This window comes from Carassius gibelio, chromosome B6 (assembly GCF_023724105.1).
Source record: "Carassius gibelio isolate Cgi1373 ecotype wild population from Czech Republic chromosome B6, carGib1.2-hapl.c, whole genome shotgun sequence".
Taxonomy (NCBI): Eukaryota; Metazoa; Chordata; class Actinopteri; order Cypriniformes; family Cyprinidae; genus Carassius; species Carassius gibelio.
Genome location: NC_068401.1, coordinates 22,569,518 through 22,592,611, shown reverse-complemented (window position 1 = coordinate 22,592,611; position 23,094 = coordinate 22,569,518). Strand labels below are relative to the sequence as shown.

The window sequence follows — 23,094 nt, the reverse complement described above, 5'->3', positions numbered from 1 at the left end:
CTGTGAAGTGTTTTATTACGTTTTTATTGACATATGAAGTGTTGGCCTTGTGAAAACCTTTTATATTCAGGCTTCCACAGTCACTCAAGAAACATATTTGTATGTAATTTCTTCTTCAGCCACATAGGAGAGAAAAGTCAATGTCAATTTCACTATATTTTTAAAAGGAATGTTGTAGCTTCTGCCCAATTTAATGGAAGATCGCAAACCTTCACAATGTCTGCTGTGTTCTTTAGATGCTTAGATCTCAACAACCATAAGACAAAGTGTTAGTGCAATAATATATGCACAAAAAGATTTAACATTAATCCACATTTAAACTACAGTGTAAAAGGCCTAAAAGGCATTTTTATTGTGTGTTTGTGAGAGAGAATGAATGGTGGAATCCCAAAGACCACATTTGCTACTTTTGTAGGCTGTGCATTGCTAACTTGAGCAATTTATGCATTTGAAGGTTTGCTATTTTTACAGTTTAATAATGCCAAAACCCATTGTGAAAAATGCTTGAATATATCACTATCAAGGACAAAAATATTCATTATAAATTTAATTTACAACCATCAACCTTTGAGAAAATACCCATTATAAACTTAAAAAATATACTCATTACAAGTTAAAAAATGCATATGACAAATAAACAAACATATAGAGACAAAAATGAACTTCAACTAGAAACAGTCAGCCGAAATTCAACTGTGCAAAACTATACAGCATTCGAAAAAACAGAAGACAGCTTATGCTCATGGCTGGTGTCTAATAACGCTCATTCTGCTATATGTACAGTGGAAGTCCTCCCCCTCACTCTCTTCTGCTGACTGGCACTGAGCATTGTATTTATTTGTTTAGAAGAGGATGTAATAACCGGCTGAATCGCCAGTTTAGAGGAAGCCGATGATCTAAGTGAGGACCTAGCAGGGCTCTTGTTTCTGGGAGATGTCCTACATTCTGCAGATATACGGGAGCCAACAGTTTGCAGGAGATTGCCTTGTGATTTTGCTTTGCGCTGTGGCTTGGGTGACTTCCTTTTGGTCCTGTAAGGGGGTACTGGTGGTCTCTTGGCTGAAGTCAGAGGTCCAGCCCTCCGTGAGCTACGTCTGATTGGTGTTTGGTCAACTGCCACTTGTTGGCGGCATTCATCTTGGTCCAGTCCTCCAACCTTATAGGAACTGCCCGCACAAGAGTGAGAAAGTGCTTTGGAAGAATCATCCACATGGGTAGATGCTGTGAGGTGTCCTAGGAGGAAACAACTACTACTTGAGATAGAGGAGCGGGTGAATAAGGCTTTTCGGCTGCTAGACAAAGAAGAACCAGGTTCTGAGGGGCCACCGCTGTCCAGAATGGAGTCTGAGGTGGAGGTACATAGATCAACCATGCTGCTCCTACCTCGAGCCTTCCGAGAATCTGCTGATGACTGCCCCTGCCCCAGGCCCTGCCTCTCCTTATTAATATCTGGACTAAGGCTACGGAATAGCTGTCGGACATGTGAAAGAGACTTGGAATTAGAGGGTGAAGACATGCCTTTTGGTGGACTCTTTAAGATCCTATTGGTCAAAGGGTCATAGAACTTAAGAGGTGTCTTTTTGTATTTGTACTTCAGGCCAACATCGCTATCACATGACTTCCGTTTCCTACCTGCTTTCTTAATAGGGGTAGGCTTGGAGATTCCTTGACCCCCGTCTGGGGAAGAAAGCACATAGACAACAGTTTTGGGCTGTAGAGGACTCATTATCTTGAAATAAGAAGCTGGAAGCTTCAAAGCACAGAGTCTGGTCTTCATGTCAGGGGTCCTTTCAGGGCTGGGGCACTGCTGGGGCTCTTCACTGTGTGTTGAGGGGAATGTTTCTTGTGACGATTTTCGCCGCACCACAGGGCAGCTAAGAGGGATGGTCTGTGTGCTGTGGCTTACCTTTACCACTTGGCAACGTGATGCAAGTCTGTAAATTCTTTGCCTAGACTTTTTCAAAATAGCAGATTGTTTGGGGTCTTCTTCATTGTGATCCATGAGTGGCAAGATGTCTGTAGGCTCCCACCCAGCGTTATCTGCCTCCTCTTTATTGTCCTGCTTCTTTTTCTTTCTCCTTTTTTTACTGTGCTTCCCAAACCTAGCTAATGATTCGCTGTCAAAATAGCAACGGAACTGGCCTTGTTGGAATTCTTTTACTATGGAATCTATCTTCACATCATCTTCAAACATCACCTGTGTCAATGTTTTGCCAACAAAAGACTGTGGTATGTGGGGAAGATCAGGAAACACCTTCTCAGCAGAACTCTCCTTGTTATCCTCAGGCGTTCCCACAGTGTTCAGGGCTGTGTCCAGCTGAGTCTGGTATCCTTGGTCTTCAAGATTTATATGCACTTCCAGTAACTCTGCTAAATTTTTTTCTTCAGCCTTTGTCTTTCCCAACGCCATCTGTATTGCATTGTCCCATTCTTCACTGCCTTTGGATTGACTCATAGACTGAGGACTTAGAACGAAGCTACCATCCTCCTGCGGATCGACATTGAGACTGTGGCCATAACAGTATTTTTCAATAACCTCCTCTATCACATCTCGAATCTCATCAGACAGATGACTGAATGTCTGTTCCCTATGGGGGCCTTTCCAAGGTGGCAGTGCTGAAGTCCACACTGTGGACTCTTCAGCCACTGATCGAAAGGTTGAAGGCTGGTTCTTCGAGGTAATGCACTTTGCAGCTGGTGGCGCACGGGAAGCTGTAATGGAGTCGCTCCCCTCTTTATCCCTATTGGTCTTCTTGTGCGCTTTCCTGTGTTCAACAGCTCCAGTCTTGGTGACTGGTGGACCCTCTGAAGCACTGGGATGTCCAGGGGGGTTTGTTTGTAAAATCTGTCTCTGTACAGTTAGTGTCAATTGTGATGTATTCGGTTGGTCGTTGGCAGAGCTGCCACTAGTCCTGTGCAAAAAACCCTGTGTGGGAGAGTACTTTCCAGGGGGAGGTGCTTCAGGCACCATTTTTCCTTTTTGGGAAGGGCCTTGTACATGTGTAGATGCAGTAAGGTCAGTTATCACTGCTGGAGTTGAGGCTGCAATTTGCAGCATTTCACAAGACTCTTCATCAGAGGTAGGCATCTCCTCACGTGTCCCAATAGAGACACAATCATCATCTGATCCACAGTACACCTCTGAGAGCACCTCCTTTGGGATGAGTGGGGTGGTTAGCAAAGGTAGATCAGCATGGGTAGGTCTACAGAGAAAAAGAGGTGTCAAAAACAGCAAGAGAATGCAGTGTTTTTTTTTTTATTCACTAGAGATGTAACAATGAACCGTGAGCAGGTTGAAAATCGATTAAAATGTATGACAATTCAAAATAGTTTAGATGCCAAACAAATCACTATACAATTGAAGTAGAAGTTTATATTAATGTATCTCTGATGGGAACTGACTCTGTTTAGAAAAATGTACGTGGTATTTTCTTTTTATCTTGCCTCTGAACAATGCATATTAAAGTAGTGTTCATGCAGCTCTACTTTGTTTACATTGCTGTTCATAAGTTCCACCTGCTGGCAGAAAGTGAATTTGTGTCTCATTCAGCTCGTCTGTTGTTTTGTTCAGATATGTTTTATGACGTATAGATTCACAAAACTGAATTCATACCATTTAGTTCCCTTTCAAGGGAACTTTGAACTGCGTCCTCTAGGGGAGCGGTCCCCAACCTTTTTAGCGCCAAGGACCGGTTTAGCATACATGGAAAAACACCAAAAAAAACACTACCGATGCGACTATAGATAAATAGGTGCCGGGAGAACACGTCGTTCTCTTCTTAGTCTTCACTAACTGTTCTGTTTGAAGCGTGCATCTGAACGTGGTAAGAGCGATCTATCTCTATCAATGATGGTGACTACTAGCAAAGCGTTAAGACAGTGTTAGCATCCTTGTCATCATTATTTGACACCCGATGACACACACAATCTTTATGTTGTTTGTTTGGGTGAGCACGCACGCAATATCCTTGAAGGAGCAATCTGCATGCACTGTAAGCGTTTTTCAATGAAAAAGCTCCGCTCTCGTTTGTCTCTCTTTTCAAGGAAAGCAGGGCAGCCATCTGCTTCCTGCGGTTCAGGACCGGCCATGCTGAGGCATGGAGGAGAATGAGCTTTTGGGGATCACAGGAGGATCTGGCTGAGAAGTTTAGAAAGGGACTTTCCCCTTCGTGCTTGTCGGCTGTGGATGAGAGAGAGCCTCTGGAGGATGATGTTATTTCTTTAAAACTTTCCGATACAAAGGCTAGTACTCTGCTGGGTTTGGCTCAGGAAGAGCAGGAGATGTCCGAGGATTGCGAAGAAGCCGAGGCTGGACCTTCTCAATACTCCTGCCCTGCATATGTAGAGCTGTTTGAGGTTATGGATTGTGCCACGGCAAAGTTTGACTTGCCATTGATGTGCACTAGCAAGGTGATGCCACGAGGTTGTCTCGATGAGCGTTATTTTTCTGACCACAGCCCTTCAGTTCAGGTGAGCCTTCCATTTATCCACTTCTGATCTCAATACAGAGAGCGCAAAGGAATGGAATAGACGCATCCATCGGTTTCAGCATACGAGTTATTCCAACATTTAGGTGATGTGCGAAAGTGGCTATGAGAGATTAGAGGTCGACCAATATTGGATTTTGCCGATGCCGATAGCTAGGTTGGACCACACTGGCAACACAGATTAATTAACCGATAGTTTTTTAAATGGATACTGAACAAAAACGAAAATAGTGCTTTATTAAAAAACAACAACAACAACAAAAAACACAGTACTGAATCATACTAGTAGTAGTAATTATATTAATAAAAGTAATAATAATAGTATTAGTAAATGTTGAAATTACCACAAAATCCATTTGATTTTTTCCTAAATTTGATTGTTTTCCAATTTCTGTTATTGCCATTTTAATTTTTCTGGATTCAGTTTTTTTTTCTCCACTCTGTTTTAATAGTTACATTTTATTTATCAAAAAGTAAGTCTAATTTATTAAAACGTATATATTTTTACACGATTTAATAAAAGTTTAACAAAAATTACATGTTTAGGGCCCAATGAAATGTTTTATTTTTTCTCACCATATTTTTTATTGTTACCGGGAACTTTCACTTTTTCACTGACCAGCAATCTCTCTGTGGGGGAGATATCCTATCTGTGTTTTAGCATGTCTAATTATTTGAATCCATTAGGGCTGCAACTAACGATTATTTTGATAATCGATTAATCTGTCGATTATTTTTACGATTAATCGATTAATCGGTTTATGTACTTATATTTTAGTTTTTCCCATTTTTTCCCCCAAGTAAATTATTAATAAAGGGTCTTTATCATTCAGCATAGATTTTTAAGAGATTTTAAACATTTTGCATTGTCATATCCTCATCAAAAATATACCTGGAGTTGTTTTATTATGTTAGTAATCCTTTGTCTAACTCTTATGCAATCAAAACACTGACCCATACTCTAGCAAAATTCACAAGGAGATTTCAAATATTGTTTTCACCATGGCAGTCCTTAGAGTTCCTAAAGTAGTTTAACATCCCAAACAAAGCTTAAGGAATCTTTGAGAACATATTTTCACGAAGTATAAGGATAAAACAGAATAAAATTGCAGTGCATTGTATTTTATTATTTACTGGGAAAAAGCTTTATAGCTTATGCTGTGAAATTGTAAACAATCCTTCGAATAAAAAGTGCCAATGGCATGAAACCTGAATGGAACTCACAATTTAAAGTAAAATCCATCAGAAGGTTGTCCAGAAAAAAAAAATTGGGACACACACAAAAAACCTGCTGTGTGAAAAAGAGCAGTGAATACTTAGAAAAGAAGTGCATTTTAAATATACTCAAACATTTACCTCTCTCATTCAGTCATAATTAGGCTGCAAGTCTGAATTATGAACTGGTAAACGACAAACTGATCACATAACATGTTTGTAAAGCTTTAAATGTTAACTGTTAAAAAGCAATGTTATCAGCTTTTACGACTAAACATTTGCAAACAACCTTGTACTGGAGAATCTGCACAAATAAAATTCTTAGGGGCCGTTCACATATCGCAACTAAAAACGCGTGGAAAACGCTAGTCGCGCCGCTTTCTCCTTCTTTCCAAAGCGCTCGGGAAGCGCCCCTGAGGCGTCTGCCTTTGCTAAGCAACCATGACGTGCCCTCTCCATGAAGACCCGGAAATTTCAGCAAAGGATAAATGGATGCGGTGCGGACGCGCCTGGAAAAACGGGCGCATTGCACCGCGTGCGTGTCGCGACCGCGTCGCTTCCATTATGAGAGTGCATACTGCGCGCCTACATAGGAAATAACGAACTTGAGCACGCAAAAGACACGATATGTGAACGGCCCCTTAAACAGTTCAGTAGTGCAGAGTTTACAGGTTACTCTTCATTTTGAAGGCTCAAAGTAAAGTACTCCCACTTCCCGCTGAATGCTGCAGAGACGCTGTTCGGGAATCACGTGACATAAAACGAGGCCAGCTATTGGCTATTCGCTACTTCACCTGCTGTACTGGCTGAGTAAAACCTCCGGTGGCTCATTACTGCCACACTTTGGTCACCGCAGATTTGAAATATGCACGAAATGAGCCGCTTATGGCAAATAAAATTTATTTAGCGACGAATCGATTACTAAATTAGTTGACAACTATTTTAATAATCGATTTTAATCGATTAAATCGATTCGTTGTTTCAGCTCTAGAATCCATAAAACAACTTAATTAGGGCTGTCAAAAATAGCGCGTTAACGATGTTAATTAGTTGTTTGTCGTTAATTACATCAAATTTTTTTACGCATTTCACGCATGCGCAGTGTGACAAATTATTCAGGTCAGGAAAGTCTCGTAGCTCTCTGAATTCTCAAGATAGTAAAAGACAGCTGCGAGCGCCGCAACGAAAACACCGAAGAAGCTTAAGGTTTTACTCCAGTTACTCTCAAATACATTCATGCCAAGCTCGATAAACAGAGACGACTTTGGTAGTTGATACGCTGAAACTTTTTCCATTGCCTACATGCAATGCAGCGAAAATTACAGCTGTTTGGGAAAGCATATGCATTTTTACTTGGTTTTACTGGCACTTGAAGCCTTCAGAACGTGAAAATATCGATCCTAAAGTATTGTGGCAGAGCAAATGAACACCTCCCAAAAACAAGAGTGCGCAGAGTGCTGCTTATGTGATGGTGGCGCATGTTTGTGTTTCTGAGTTCATTCTTTCGAGTTTCTCTATGCATAATTTCATAGATATGTGGCTATATTTAACCACTGGTTCACCTAAAACTCTTACACTATCTGTAGTTAAATGGCATGGTTTGATATAGTGCTCAGGTAAATTTGATCTAAGTCATTGATCCTCAAATCTGGCTCGCGAGATCCAGTTTCCTGCAGAGTTTAGCTCCGACTCTAATTAAACACACCTGCCTGTGATTTTCTTATGATCCTGAAGACACTGATTAGCAAACTCATGCGTGTTTGATTAGGGTTAGAGCTAAACTTCGCAGGAAAGTGGATCTCGCGAGCCAGATTTGAGGATCACTGATCTAAGTAAATGTTAAACTTTTGAAATTCAGAAAAAAAGAACCCCATATTGATGAATCAATACATGAAAATTATGTATCTGTGTCCTGTTATTTATCTTTTGGTATGCATTTCAGAAAAAAAAAATGGTTAGGATTCAGGTGTAATTGCAAATAGTGATTAATCATGATTAATCCACTGAAAATTCGGATTAATTTGATTAAAAATTTTAATCATTTGACAGCCCTAAACTTAATTTATTCATTTTTTTCATATAGTAGCCTTATGATTTTTTTCCCCTCAAAAATTCTGTGTTGTGTATTAAACATTTCCTGGTTATCACATGAAGGCATGAAAGATTAATTTCATTTATCTTTTAATTACTGAAAATTAAGCAAACTTTTTTTTGGCAAACAAAGGGGTTTTACTATTAAAATTAAAACAAAGAAGAAATATAGTGTTAATATTCCTTTAAAAATAATATTTGTTTCATTTTAGTTGTAGGCTATGTACATTCTACTGAAAAAACAGACTGGACTTTTATTTTGACAGGTAGCCGTGAATACCTTTACAGTTCTGTTTATGTGATATGAGGCTAGTTTTACTCAAATCAAACAGTCAGATGCTCATGAATGCTCTCTCAGATCAGTTCTGAAGATGCGTTTATGTTTATTTGTTTTATGTACGGCAGACGCTGAAATCACTGCAAGCGTCACGCGCGCTTCATTTTTAAATCAACTTTCACGGCTTAATAGTTACAGATACTAGTCCATATCATGATTTGATTTAAGTGTAATGACCTACTTTTGATTGATTAATTGAAAATTTGACCAATTCTGTGATATTCCGCATTGAACTGTGAATTCTGTTTTTATAAATGGATTCCACGATTTGGTCCCGTGTTTTCTGCATCACCGAATCACAGGGTCCTACATTTATACCAGCACAATGTATACTCTCACACTTTACCTGCTTCTATTCTTGAACACTTAATGATTATCTATTCAAAATGAAAGAGCAGCGCTGAGTCTAGGGGAACTCACATACACACTCTGGACGCACCGCATAGAACTCAAGCAGCGGTCTAAAACTGTTTATTTATTCACCAAACGGACACAAGTTTACTTCAAGAATGAACAAATAAGGCATAGATAAGTTTGAAGTTCAGTGTTTAAAAAAACGGAGCAAACAGAAAGAGCGATCTATATTATAGCTCTATAAATTAAGCATACAGACTTTATTAGAGCCACACAAAGACAAACGTTTCGATGAAAATGCTCAATATACAATTCATTATGTACATTAACAAAGATTTGAGGCGAATATAATGTAATTTAATGCAAAACTATGTGAATGGCGCTCTGAGGCGCGGCAGGATTTTCTGTCAGTTGCATTCGGGTCTGAAGTTTCTCACTCTGTTCGGCATGCAGCATTACGTGTCTAAACAAACAGCACATTCTGTCAGTGAATTTCAACCACTAGAGGCCACTCTCGCACTATGAAAAGAGATCCTTCTCAGTCACTCCAGCAACAGACGCAACCCTGAAAACTATTGGCACAGATAGTTGCCGATAACCGATTGTTCCAGCAATAAACTATCGGTGCCGATTAATTGGCAAAACAGATACATCTGTCAACATCTAGAAGAGACGATGGCTAGCTATCTCTCTGTGGGGGAGATGTCCTATCTTAAAACTCCCTCCTTGCCATCTAAGCCCCTTCAGGATACATCTTGCTTAAATGGCAAGTCATACGCAGCAGCAGGTCATGCTGTGGCTTCATTGCACACAACTGCTGTGCTTCAACAGTATCAGGCTGATCTGCTGAAAGACCTGGATAAAGGCAAAGGCCTTTCCCCTGATCAGGTAGCTGAGCTGCACCGCACCACGAAAGTCCAGTTCTGAGCCAGAACAACATAGGGGTCCTGGTCCATCTCGGTCTGAGGCAACACATAAGGGATGTTATCCAGATGAGGCATCAGCATTTTCGTCTGAATCAGAGCGATACTTGAGTATCTACTCATTCCCTTTGGGGGTCTTTACATCTGCCCTTATCTTCCCCCTCCTAATTCCCCTGTGACCACCAGCTCTCCACCTGACCGAGGTTAGGTGGGAACTTCTTGCATAACAGTCTCCTATGCTGGACCTATGGTGTTTTTGGTTGGTTCTATGGTTCATAGTAACCCCCTTACTGATGGTCCAGACTAGTGCTGCAACGTCGCATCAACGTCATCGATTATGTCGACTACAAAAATACGTTGACGTGCGTGACTTTACATTACGCGTAATGGCTTTTTGCTCCTGGGAATGGAGAAAGTTGCATTCTATCACAAAAACAGAGACCACGGTTATCAAAAGTATGGGAATACCTTAAACAGAGGCCAAATAAAATGATCATTTGTTCCATTTGCAAAACCGATATGGTGCACGACGGCAGCATAACTGCAATGCACAAGCACCTCAGAAGAAAACATTCTGGCGCTCTCCGGTGTTACCGTGTTATCTGTGACCAACTTCCTGGTTCAGGCTAGTCATGATTCTGGTATGCACTCCCCTCAGCATGGCGGCATGGGTATACTGTTCCCCATAGCGACCCCTAGAGGACGCAGTTCGAAGTTCCCTTGAAAGGGAACATCTCAGGTTAGGAATGTAACCATGGTTCCCTGAGTAGGGAACAAGACAATGCGTCCTCTAGCTTCCTGCCATGCTTCGGACGCAAGCTTCAGATGAAGAAGTGAATTACATGTTCTCCGGGCACATATTTATCTATAGTCACACCGGTAGTGACATCAGGGGCTGTCGCAGGCCAACTTGTTGGTGTTTATCAATGTTTGCTTCAGACATGGGTCACGACAAGGTGTTCCCCATAGTGACCCCTAGAGGACGCAGTGTCTCGTTCCCTACTCAGGGAACCATGGTTACATTTGTAACCAGAGACGTTTTTGAAATTTCTAATTTTTAAAATATACAGTTCAATGTAGATTAAAAACTTCTCATGCTGCATGAATGCTGCATCTTTGTTTGGATCGTGATTAAAATACAGTAGTGCCTCTAATTTTAAATGGAAAGAGCACAGACAAAGACTTAAGATTGCCTATATGAAGATATTTATTTTATTTGTGTAACTTGCTTATTTAATTTGGGGGTTGTTTTAAAATTTCAATTTAGTTTTGTTATATTTCAATGTCACAAAGAAACATGCAGCAATAACCTTAATAAAAGGACAACTTTTAATTTACTGTATAATGTCTTTAAATTCATTTTCTAAAAAAATAAATTGCAAGAAAATCGAATCTTTAAATCAAAATCGTGAATCCAGTTGAATCATGAGTTCAGTGAATTGTTTCATCCCTACAATTCACAAAACTCAAACTATGCATTATTTTATGGGAACATGTCAACAAAGCTAAATAAGAAATCTGATCTGAATACCATACCGTGTATCACTATAGCGATGAGGATGATACTGAAGCACATCCTGGAGAAATCTCTCTAACAAACCTCCAGAAGATACATTAGCTCTAGTAGCTCGTACCACTTCTCTATGTTGGGAACTCAAGATGTGCTGCAGAATAAAATTTGTTGTTCACAAAAAAGACATAACTCATAATGTCATAATATTAATAATTATTACCAGGTCTGATTATCATAAATGCGTGTCATAATTTTTTTTAAAACCCAATATAAATATATGTGACCCTGGACCACAAAACCTTTCTATTGATGTATGGTTTGTTAGGATGGGACAATATTTGCCAGAGATACAACTATTTTAATATATGGAATCTGAGGGGGCAAAAAAATCTAAATACTGAGAAAATGGCCTTTGAAGTTGTCCAAATGAATTCTAAGCAATGCATATTACTAAACAAAAATTACGTTTTGATGTATTTATGGTAGGAAACTGACAAAACACCCGCATGGAACATGATCTTTACTCACTATCCTAATGATTTTTGGCATAAAAGAATAATCGATCATTTTTACCCATACAATGTTTTTTTGGTTATTGCTAAAAATATACCCAAGAGACTTAAGACTGGTTTTGTGGTCCAGGGTCTTATATTTGGTAGTGGTTCACCTTAAATTGTTAAAATGGAACTATTAACCCAAACTTAACAAATACTTTGATCATTATCTTGACCACAACAGTATTTCTAAAGGGAGGAATGATGAAGAGTTACATACCTGTTCCACACTATTGTAAAGAACTTGACAGCAGCTGCAGTAACCCTGTCGTTGGGAGCTGGAAGGACCAGCAACGGGCTCTTCTCCTCTACTAGTCCTTCAGATAGGGTAAATAATAGGTTTTGATATGTATTTATTGTCAATTTGTAATATAAACACATAATGGGATGGATAATGGACTGCTGCAAATTTATTTTCAGACAACTCACCTGCCGGACATGTCACGTCTCTCTGCTTCTACAACACATAAAAAAACATTGACAAAACATAACATCAACAAGTTTAGCTTCAGGACACAATGTTACATTGGACATCAGTGGTGACCCAAGACAATACCAAATATATTCAAATGTTAAAAATACCTTCAAAACATTTAAATTGTTCTTATTTATTAGATATCTTCAGGCAAAGATTCCTCATGAACAATGTTCATCTACATCATTTACCCATATTTATTTTTGTCTAGGTACTCTCTAGGTATTTTTCTTTCTCTCTCTTTTCTTTTTTTTTTGTGTTGTTCATACTTTTTCGAAGATAAGAATATGTCTCACAACCGGTCCATGCTCGCCTTTGTCTAGTTTGACTAGATTTCTAACAAATGACAGATCAATCTGTACCAAAATGCTATACAGTTTGACTGCATTGATATCCCTTTAAAAAGTTATTTATTATAAAAATCTATTTTATTATCCTAATGGTGTATGATTCATTAGTATTTTAATAGTCCCTCCAGGATCTCCAGTGCTCAGTGACACACACAAAAAACTGATTAGTAAAAACTGCCTCACTTTTAGCAGAGGACTGTGCTCCCTCCTCCAAGGGCATGGTGATGTCTATAAACAATTACACAGACACAGAGTAAGATAAGAGTTGTGTGGTGTATGACTGAACTGTTGGACATTCAGAAATATTTCACTATTAACATTTTGAATATGCATTTACAGCGTTATCTTGCAAATCCAGTAATTTTTCTAATATATGTGATCTTTCTTGATCTGGGCACCGCAGAAACATATATTCACTGCTATGCAATTTTTGAGTAATGCTAAATTGTTGAGAATTTTATAAATAAATTTTAGCAATAGACTTTAAGAATGATTATTATTATTGTTTTCTTTTTATGAACAGGCATATTAAATAAATATACTCTCTCTCTCTATATATAAAACTCTCTCTATATATATACAGACACACACACACACTCACCTACGTGGAGGAGAGAGGATGAGAGGAATGTTTCCGTGTCACATCACTGCGTAGAGGTGTACAGCCACGTCTGGTAAGTTAAAAGCCGCATCTAAAGATATAGGATACATTAAGCAGAATTAGAAAACACTTACGTTTCTTGTAAGTGCACTTGCTTATTATACGAACTAATACATTAAGAGCGAAAGATACATTAATAAAGCACTATTTGTATCTTAAATCAAGTTTGATACTTTAGAACATGTACATAATGAACTTGTCATTAATTTGAAGTGTTTTCACGGTCCAGCTTTAACTTAGTCAAATTAATACTCATATATGTACTGGCCTGCACACACAAACATGGCCATTTAAACAGCACGCCCAAATATCCCCACATAAATACACTTTAACGTAAAATGTATTTGAAAACGCTTACATTTTTACACGGCTTCAGAATATCCACATTGTTTTGGAACAAACAAACTGTAGTTTAAGCTAGCCAGCTATGCTAGTTCACTTAGCAAGCTAGTGACACTTAGCATGACAACGTGGACAGCGGGATCTAGATTAAGTACATTTTCACTTATAGATGATCTACAAAATACATTAACATAATGTGGCTGCAGTCTTCATCGTGCGGTCACTGGATTAAAGACGTTATTCCACTTAGATCCCATCGGTATCCGTATTTAGCTTAGGTCTGCTCGTGGCGTGACGTTGACGTAAGAGTAAAGCGCGGGAATCCGCCCACTAGAAAAGTCTTAAGCTTTATTAATCAATGGGCTGCAAACTCACCGCGACAAAATAACCTTTATAGAAAAATCTGACTACATGCATTGATTGTAACATTATTAGTGTAGTAAACTATGACTTTGTGCAATAAAAACAAATAAACTTGCCCTGCAAATGACATTAAAATCAACCTAAAGTTAAATTGGTTACAATTTGATACAGTATTAGAAATTTCTCAGTGCATTTAAACTTTTTTTTAATGTATGGAAGAGACAGAAACTGTACTAAGTTCATAAAAAAGACAGCACATTCATGACAAATGTAACATTTTCAATTCGAAGCAACACAGAGGACAACTTAAAAATAAACCACATACAAAAGTGCATTTGAAGTGCTTTTATTGTATTAATGCTTTGTTCTGTGGGGTTTCAGATCTTGTTGAAGGCTGCTACATCCATGGACTGCACATAGTCCTCAAAGGCTGTGATAAGTTCCTCCAGCTGGTCTGTTCCAACTTTATCATCCTCAACAACACAGGCAATCTGAAGCTTCTTGATGCCATAGCCGACAGGCAACAGCTTAGCTGTACAGGAGAAGTCACGAGACAATTAGTCTATTGAAATACAAAAATATGCAGCAAACTTTTGACTTGCACTGTATTTTTACTTACATTGTCCCCAGACTAAACCGTCCAACTGAATGCTGCGGACACACTCTTCAAGTTTGGCCATGTCAGTTTCATCATCCCAGGGCTTGACATCCAACAAGATGGAAGACTTGGCGATAAGTGCAGGCTCTGCTCAGACATTAAAATGACAGTCAATGGTAAAGCAAACACAGGAATCCAATAATAAAAACGACTAGTGGATATCAGGCAAAAAAAATAAAATAATAATAAAAGTCAAGTAACATCATTCAGCCAAAAGATAGTAATATGAAAAATCACATAACTATCACAATGTCAGAAGTTTGTAACCATTAGGATTTAAGTTGTTGAAAGATGTCTGTTCTCAGCATGGCTGATTTGGATAAAAACACTAACATTACTACACCATATTCAATTTTATCATTAAAATTATTTTTTTTTTTTGTATCAATTAGTCAAGCCTTCTTTGTCACATGATCCTTCAGAAATCATTCTAATATGCAGATTTGGTGTTAAGGAAAAACTTCTTAAAATGTAAAAAGTTTTTGCTGCTTATGTGGAAATCATGATACATCACAATTAAAAGTTCTGGGTTAGACATACATTTTTACACATTTAAATGGTTTCCACAAATATATTTAGGCAGCAAAAACGGTTTTCAACATTGATGAGAAAACATTGATAACGGAGTGCCAAATCAGCGCATTAGAATGATTTATGATTTCCTTGGTGAGCTTAAAAGACTTCAAAAACCGTAAATCTATTGCAAACTTTTGACCAGTAGTGTGCATTTAAGAGGCAGTTAATACGTACTCTTTGCCTTCTTTGCATTGTATGCTGCAAGCCTCTCTTCCTTGATCTTTATGGTTTCCTCATCCTGTAAAGAAAAAGATCCATGACTAGGGGTGCACAAACTTACAGCAACTGCATGGTCATTTTTTCCTAACTGGTTTTCAGGAAGAAAAAGTTGTCCATCACAACATCAGCCGAAAGATGGTGAGAAAAATCATCATTTGACCAGGCAATTCTGTCACAACATGCCATCCCTTCTGCTACTGAACTTGCCTCTTCCTCATCGGAACCGAACAGATCAATGTCATCGTCGTCTTCATCAGCCGCTGCAGGAGCTGCTGCAGTAGTGTCCTCCACACCAGCGGGGCCATACTGACCGAGAGGCTTCTTCACACCTGGAAGGCTAAAGGGAAGGAAAGGAGAGTGAATCCTTGTGACTGCACAAGAGTACTGACAGTCTGAGAACTCCCAACCAAATCAGAATTTGAAAGATTGTGCATCAGTCACTCAGGCGAAAGATGGTGATAGGATAATCATCATATATTGGTGGAAGTACCTGCAAAACATTAAATATTACAAACAAGCCACACATTACCTGCCCTTTTCCTTCTGGTAAGACTTGATGTGGTTGTACCACCGCAAAGCATGACAGAGGTCTGCAGAGGGGGCGCCAGACAGAGCATCGAACACTGCAATATCAGCCTGAGAGGGCACATACCTGGCAAGAAAATGAATATTGAGCAATCCAATGTGTAGTGAGGTGTGTAGAGTTTTCTCTATGAGCAATAAGATGAATTTATGAATGGATTAAGTTATATAATTGCATAATTTATTTACAAAGGATCCACAATACAGCAATTTAAATGTGACACCTGGCACTTGGGTGAGAGGGAATTACTATAAATACAGATCCTACCTAAAATGTTTGATTGGACATTCACATAATTCATGGCTACAAAAATGTATAAAAGTAAAAGGTCATGGTTATAACTGCATCCAAATTATTTTAGTATTACAGCATAAGAAAAAGAGGACAATCACAAGTTGTTGCAAGCCAACTAGGAAGACTTGATAAACATATTCTTAAAATAGCTTACCCCTCGATGTAACTTTTGTCTGCCAGAAACTCATTCAGAACCTTGAGTCCAGCGGGTGTTTTAAGATCACCGAATCCCATTGTTAGAAGTTACCGGGGAGACCTCGTGTACAGACGTGGAACCCTGAGTCTGGAGGAAGAGCGAAGGAACGAGAAAAGAACTGGGGAGGGTCTTTATACCGCTGACGACATAACTCCGCCCACACTTGACATATTTAGCAAAAACATGAAAATAGAACATTTTTGACAGCAATTTGCTCTAGGTATGTACAGCTTAACCTTTAAAGACAATAAAGACGGCACGATAACCATCTTACTGTATTTCACAGATACCGACAACCGTGTTGACTGGTTGACTTTTAACGTGAAACAAGAGAAGGAAATGACTGCTTTTATAAGCGGAAATGACGACGGATAAAGGTAAAAGGTCAAAGACAAACGTTAGATTAATCTTATAAAATGTATTTAATATTTAAATATATTTTAACATACGTGTATGCATTTTCTATATTATAGAATAATCTGAATTAATAAAATGTTTTTGTCTTTTTTTCACAGATTAATGTGCATCGGCTTTCCCCGTCATCTCCGAAATCACCCGAGTAACACATTCACAACTGAACCTACGGCTGTAACGCTGTTCTGGTCTAGAAGGCCAAATAGCGTCAAGGTAACAATTTAAGATGGTCTTTTGTGTAGATTAAAGTGTAAAGGGAATATTGTCGGGATATTTACTTTGTATATAACGGCCGGAATTATAAATGCATGCGAAGTATGGGTAATTTACAGTAACGTTCTCCCTGTCCTTGAGTAATCTGCAGTGCTAGCCTGCTAACCAGTGTGTGAATAGATGGAAATGTCAACAGCATTAGATTTACACTTTAAGTGTTTGAGCTACTTTCCCTTTACGGTGCAATGCCCATAAACATGTAAAATAGTTTATTTTATATATAACCTTCGTGCCTTTTTAAGTGCAGTAATGTGTTATATTTTGGGTGTTATAAAATCTTAGGTTTTGTAATCCTTAACAAAAGATTTGTTGTGCTGACTATTTGCGCTATGCATACATTTGAATAAATAATTTATAAATAATACTGCTTTTTGCATGTCTAGGGTCTGATCAGTATGATTTTATTGTGCCTATGTCTTTACAGTGTCCTTGTATTTCAAAGTAGAGCGGCATATTTATCCATTGTTAACCTAGATACTATTCATTAAATACTTGTGATCAACATGTTACGTGTGCTTCTAATCACCTGGCATTTTCTTCTACAGAGACATGTTGCGTTTGCCAGCAGTAAGTCGGGCTTTGGCAGGTGCTGCCCATTCCAAGGGTTCCATTTCCACCACTAACAATGGTAATTTGCATTATTTTTTCATCTTTGAAAATTAAGTGTAATGCCAAATTGTCCATCATTTTCTAATATTGGCTTTTTTTTTTTTTTTACAACAGTGTGGACTTCAGTCCGGGCCTCAAGCAATATGGTTGAAGTGTTTGTAGATGGAAAACCTGTCGCAGTGGAGCCAGGGACCACTGTTCTACAGGTGATAATGCAGTGACCATTTCCTTTGACTAATTCCATGTAAAGTTGTACATTCCATGTAGTATGTTGAAATGCCTAATGTTTTTAGGCTTGTGAGAAAGTAGGTGTGCAGATTCCTCGTTTCTGCTATCATGATCGTCTCTCAGTGGCCGGTAACTGCCGCATGTGTCTGGTGGAAATCGAGAAAGCACCAAAGGTAACCTTTTGACATGCACTATGATTATTACATTATTGTTATCACGTTATCGATCAAAATACATGACAAGTATTTTCGATGCACATTTTTTTTTTTAATCTGTACTTCATCAACAGCCTGTTGCAGCATGTGCAATGCCTGTCATGAAAGGGTGGAACATTTTGACTAACTCAGAGAAAACACGGAAAGCCAGGTTTGAGTAGTTTCTTGCTTTACACATAATGTTCACGATTCACAATACATAGAGTGCATTTATTAATTTGTATTTCTTCTATCTTTGATAGAGAGGGAGTCATGGAATTTCTGCTTTCCAACCACCCTCTTGACTGTCCAATCTGTGATCAGGGAGGAGAGTGCGATCTTCAGGTATTGATAAAAAAATAATTTACTGTAATTTAATGTCACTTGACTGTGAACTTGAGTATGCTCTCAAGAATGGAAATGGAATTATCCCTAATGCAGTTTTTACCCATCTTGATGTTGTGCTGGATATATAGGACCAATCGATGATGTTTGGTGCTGACCGAAGCCGTTTTACAGAAGAGAAGAGAGCAGTTGAAGATAAGAACATCGGCCCGCTTATTAAAACAATCATGACCCGTTGTATACATTGCACACGTTGTGTTCGGTAAGGTCAAGTCGAGTCACCTTTATTTATATAGCGCTTGAAACAAAACAGATTGTGTCAAAGCAGCCGAACAACATTAATTAGGAAAACAGTGTGTCAATAATAGAAAATGACAGTTAAAGGCAGTTCATCATTAAATTCAGTGATGTCATCTCTGTTCAGTTTAAATAGTATCTGTGTGCAATCATTTGCAATCAAGTCAACGATATCACTGTAAATCTAGTGTCCCCAACTAAGCAAGCCAGAGGCGACAGTGGCAAGGAACCAAAACTCCATAGCTGACAGAATGGAGATAAAACCTTGGGAGAAACCAGGCTCAGTCGGGGGGCCAGTTCTCCTAGCCAAACGAAAGCAGCTGTTTTTTCTGATGACCTGGTTGGATTAGTAGTTTATCTGCTTGCCCTGTAGGCTCCACCACCAAAAACAACTTGTTTTTATGTGCCATGAAAACACTGAATTATGAATGGAATATAAATTGTTAGTAATTATTAATTTATAGATATTTTATTTTAGGTTTTACCTTTACAATAAAAGCAGAATCTAAGAAATGTAATCTAACGCTGCTCTATGATAGCTAATGTATAAAGTCATGTACACCTTTGCTGTAAAACAATGGCATGTGGTGTAGAGCATTACTGATATAAAATATACTAATATTTTTTGTAACTTCAGTTTTGCCAGTGAGGTTGCTGGTGTGGAGGACCTGGGAACAACAGGACGCGGTAACACCATGCAGATTGGTACCTACGTAGAGAAGATGTTCATGTCTGAATTGTCTGGTAACGTGATTGACTTGTGTCCTGTCGGAGCACTGACATCCAAACCTTATGCCTTCACTGCACGACCCTGGGAGACCAGGTACAATCCTGAGAGATTATTTGTTCTTCTGTGTACACTTTGATCCTTATATATATTTCATTATGCCGCCTTTTAATAGTGGATTACTTGGTGAATGTGTGTCCGCTTTGCTTTTTGAACATGCTTTGCTGATGTGTCTACAGAAAGACTGAATCTATTGATGTGCTGGATGCTGTTGGCTCCAACATTGTGGTGAGCACCAGGGGTGGTGAGGTCATGAGAATTCTGCCCCGTCTGAATGAGGATGTCAATGAAGAATGGATATCCGACAAGACCAGGTAAGCACATAAGCTTTAATATATGAAAACATTCTCTTTCCATTTACACACACTCATGTGTAGTCCACTGTTCTGTTTCTGGCTCACCCTATCTAAGGTTTGCATATGATGGACTGAAGAGGCAGCGCCTGATCCAGCCAATGGTGAAGGATGCAAGTGGACAGCTGGTAGCCACCACCTGGGAGGATGTTCTCACACGTGTGGCTGGAGCAGTGAGTGATTGCATATAAACCAGAGTCAACCAGCTTTGTCATTTGAAATCAACATAATTCAGTGGTTTTGATTTGTGTTTTCAGCTCCAGGGAGTTCAAGGTTCAGAGGTAGGAGCTATTGCTGGTGGGATGGTAGATGCTGAGGCACTGGTAGCCCTGAAGGACCTACTGAACAGACTGGACAGTGACACCCTCTGCACCGAGGAGATCTTCCCAATGGCAGGTGCCGGGTGAGTACTCATCTGATTAGACTTATCTTTCTAGAGACTGAAATGAGATTGATGTCTGTCTTGATTTCAGTCATATCTTTACATAGTGATGTTTGGAGTAGCACAACTATTTCTAACTACAAATAATTACTTGAAAACCAGTGTGATTGCTCATATCATGAGGTAAATCGCTTGCCTTGAGGATATAACTTGTGCAAGCAAGCATCATCCTATTGACCATATTTCAGCAACTACTTTGCAATGTAAGCAATTTTCTTTATTCAAAATGCAACTTATGATCATGTTATTATCAGTCTTGATGTTTGAGGTACTGATTAGCTTAAATTGACATTTCACCAAGAAATGAAAATTGTCGTTATTTACTCACCCTTATTTTGTTTAAAAAATAAATTCAAGCTTCTAAAAGTTAATAAAACCGTTAATAAAAGTATATAAAACATGTCCATATAAATCAAGTTGTTTAATCCAGAAACTGGCATGGGTTTCTTGATGAGCAGATTTAATTCAGGCTTTTATTCATGATAACATTCATTAACACATACATGGAGCACTTTGAATACAGTCAAGGGCAGCTCATTTATATTTTATTGAGAACAAACCTCATTGGTTCTTGTAGACACTCAAACATGCTTGTGTGTCATGCAAGAATGAAACTGATTCCTCAAGCAAGAACTGGATTATTTTCATGATATCTCTAATAGACGTAAATGAAAAAGGTTTCAACTATTAGCTGGGGTTTGATTGTATTTGTTTGTATTAACCTTTAAATCTTACTACTATTAGGGATTAAATTTTTTTGGCCTTGTCTTCTTAGAACCGACCTGCGCTCCAATTACCTCTTGAACAGCCGTATCACTGGCATTGAGGAGAGTGACCTTCTGCTTTTGGTTGGAACAAACCCACGTTATGAGGCTCCTCTCTTCAATGCACGTGTCCGAAAGAGGTATAAACACTGTACAATCTATTTGCAACATTTGAAAAAAGTTGACCTGGTGTCATTTTACTCCACCTCACCGTTTTCTTTTTTTATCTTCATCTTCCAGTTGGCTGCATAATGAGCTCCAGGTGGCCATGGTGGGTCATAAGGTGGACCTGAGCTACTCTTACAACCATTTGGGTGAAACCACACAAGTTCTGCAGGAGATCGCTGCTGGGACACACCCGTTCTGCAAGGTAGCATTTAATATCAGTGTTGGAGTTTATTTGGAGCTTTAAATCCTATGTTGTCTGTAAGCATGTCAGAATTTTGTTACATTTTGTTTTTGTATTTCAGGACCTTGCTCAGGCCAAAAAACCTGTCGTAGTGGTGGGTAGCTCTGCTCTCCAGAGGGAGGATGGGGCAGCCATCTTTAAGGCTGTGTCCACAATTGCTCAAAATTCTCGGGCCTGCAGTGGTGTTGAGGAGGGATGGAAGGTGCTCAATGTGCTACACAGGTCAGATACTGCCATAAGTGTGTTCATTTGTGTTTTATTGTTCTCTGTGATTTAAAGGATTGTGAATTTTGAGTTTTTGCTTAGTACTAGTACTTACCTTGTCATATACATGCTTGTGACCTCAGGGTGGCCAGTCAAGTGGCAGCCCTAGACTTGGGTTACAAACCTGGTGTTGATGCCATCCGAAAGAACCCTCCCAAAGTATTGTTTCTTCTGGGAGCCGACGCTGGTTGCATCACCAGAGCAGATCTTCCCAAAGATAGCTTTATCATCTACCAGGGTCAGTAAACACACTTCTATGTGACATAATTTGGAAAAAAAATCAGGCCAAAACTTTACCGCTAAGCAAAGAACAACAAACAACTTTGAGTATACTGGGGCCTTTATGGTAAGCGGCCTGCATCCAATATTCTTTATGGTTAAATGTCACTACATGCTTATCAGGTCACCACGGAGATGTAGGTGCAGTCATGGCTGATGTTATCTTGCCTGGTGCTGCATACACCGAAAAGAATGGCACATACGTCAACACAGAGGGCCGTGCCCAGCAGACCAGAGTGGCAGTCACTGCTCCTGGCATGGCACGTGAGGACTGGAAGATTTTGCGTGCTATTTCTGAGGTACACTCTTAAAACCTGGTCTTTAACAATGTATAATATTGTTCATACACCTTTCCTGAACTCTGTATTTAGAATAGAATTCAGATTGGTAAGTAGAGAATCTCATGTTTTTGTTTGCCCAGCTGGCGGGAGTCACACTGCCGTATGACACAGTGGATGAGGTGAGAAGGCGGCTGGAAGAGGTCTCTCCTAACCTGGTGAGATATGATGATGTAGAGGAATCCAATTACTTCAAACAGGCCCATGAGCTTTCAAAGGTTAGTGTTCTTCTTTTTAAATGTCAGTTTTTGTTTTAAGTCTGCACTACTAAAACAGTTCAGTAATGTCCTCCTGTTCTCCGTAGGCTGTGAATCAGTCTTTGCTCGCAGCTCCTCTTGTCCCTCCTCAGCTCACAGTGAAGGATTTCTACATGACAGGTATAGTAACAAATATATTTGGTTTGTTTTATAAATTCTTATTTGTTAATGGATTGCTGTGACCAATTGTGTGTCTTCGAGCTTGTAGTTTACCATTGCCTTCAATTGTCTTCCTCTACAGACCCCATCAGCAGAGCCTCTCAGACAATGGCCAAGTGTGTGAAGGCTGTGACAGAAGGAGCAGCAGCAGTTGATGAGCCCTCTATTTGTTAAAACTCTTTCAGTTATACCAGTCTATCCATAATATGAACAAAAGTAGTCATCGTCAAGTACATGTACAAACACATACCTGGATTTCAGCATACTTTGCTGTTTGTCTCTCGTCTCTTGCATAGTCAGACTTCACCAGAGCAGTAAAAAAAAAAGGTGTGAAATTAATCTTGCTCCTATTTAATAGGCTTTGAAGGGTGTTGTAAAGTTTTCATTCCCATGATTTGGCTGAATGAGGTCTGCTTTGTTTTGGAAAGCTCTTATGATAAATAAAAATGTATTATATCAATATACTATTGTCACCGTTCACATTACTGGTA

General features: G+C 39.0%; 3 protein-coding genes across 7 annotated transcripts; 1 reads left to right on the top strand and 2 right to left on the bottom strand.

Moving 5' to 3' along the window:
- Positions 1-328: 328 nt before the first annotated feature.
- zdbf2 (zinc finger, DBF-type containing 2) lies at positions 329-13,854 on the bottom strand. 5 transcript variants are annotated; one of them, XM_052558983.1, is made up of 7 exons: positions 13,319-13,854; positions 12,901-12,991; positions 12,483-12,527; positions 11,904-11,931; positions 11,695-11,791; positions 10,944-11,071; positions 329-3,203 (listed from the first exon to the last, which is right to left on the bottom strand). In XM_052558983.1, the coding sequence occupies exons 3-7, from the start codon at positions 12,517-12,519 to the stop codon at positions 764-766; spliced, it is 2,730 nt and encodes a 909-aa protein (XP_052414943.1). In that variant the 5' UTR covers positions 12,520-12,527; positions 12,901-12,991; positions 13,319-13,854; the 3' UTR covers positions 329-763. The 5 variants fall into 5 exon arrangements, with proteins under 5 accessions (XP_052414943.1, XP_052414945.1, XP_052414944.1 ...); XM_052558985.1 differs by having other exon boundaries at positions 12,905-12,991; XM_052558984.1 differs by having other exon boundaries at positions 12,901-12,970.
- A 141-nt stretch (positions 13,855-13,995) lies between these two features.
- Positions 13,996-16,509, bottom strand: eef1b2 (eukaryotic translation elongation factor 1 beta 2). The gene is made up of 6 exons (XM_052558996.1): positions 16,150-16,509; positions 15,648-15,770; positions 15,326-15,455; positions 15,074-15,137; positions 14,285-14,410; positions 13,996-14,197 (listed from the first exon to the last, which is right to left on the bottom strand). The coding sequence occupies exons 1-6, from the start codon at positions 16,227-16,229 to the stop codon at positions 14,043-14,045; spliced, it is 678 nt and encodes a 225-aa protein (XP_052414956.1). The 5' UTR covers positions 16,230-16,509; the 3' UTR covers positions 13,996-14,042.
- A 44-nt stretch (positions 16,510-16,553) lies between these two features.
- Positions 16,554-23,065, top strand: ndufs1 (NADH:ubiquinone oxidoreductase core subunit S1). Its single transcript, XM_052558991.1, has 20 exons — positions 16,554-16,568; positions 16,707-16,818; positions 17,424-17,506; positions 17,602-17,693; positions 17,781-17,888; positions 18,005-18,081; positions 18,173-18,254; positions 18,386-18,516; positions 19,189-19,374; positions 19,518-19,652; positions 19,750-19,864; positions 19,949-20,094; positions 20,909-21,037; positions 21,138-21,267; positions 21,368-21,528; positions 21,654-21,808; positions 21,973-22,148; positions 22,271-22,405; positions 22,492-22,564; positions 22,686-23,065. The coding sequence occupies exons 3-20, from the start codon at positions 17,428-17,430 to the stop codon at positions 22,775-22,777; spliced, it is 2,202 nt and encodes a 733-aa protein (XP_052414951.1). The 5' UTR covers positions 16,554-16,568; positions 16,707-16,818; positions 17,424-17,427; the 3' UTR covers positions 22,778-23,065.
- The last annotated feature ends 29 nt before the right edge of the window (positions 23,066-23,094 follow it).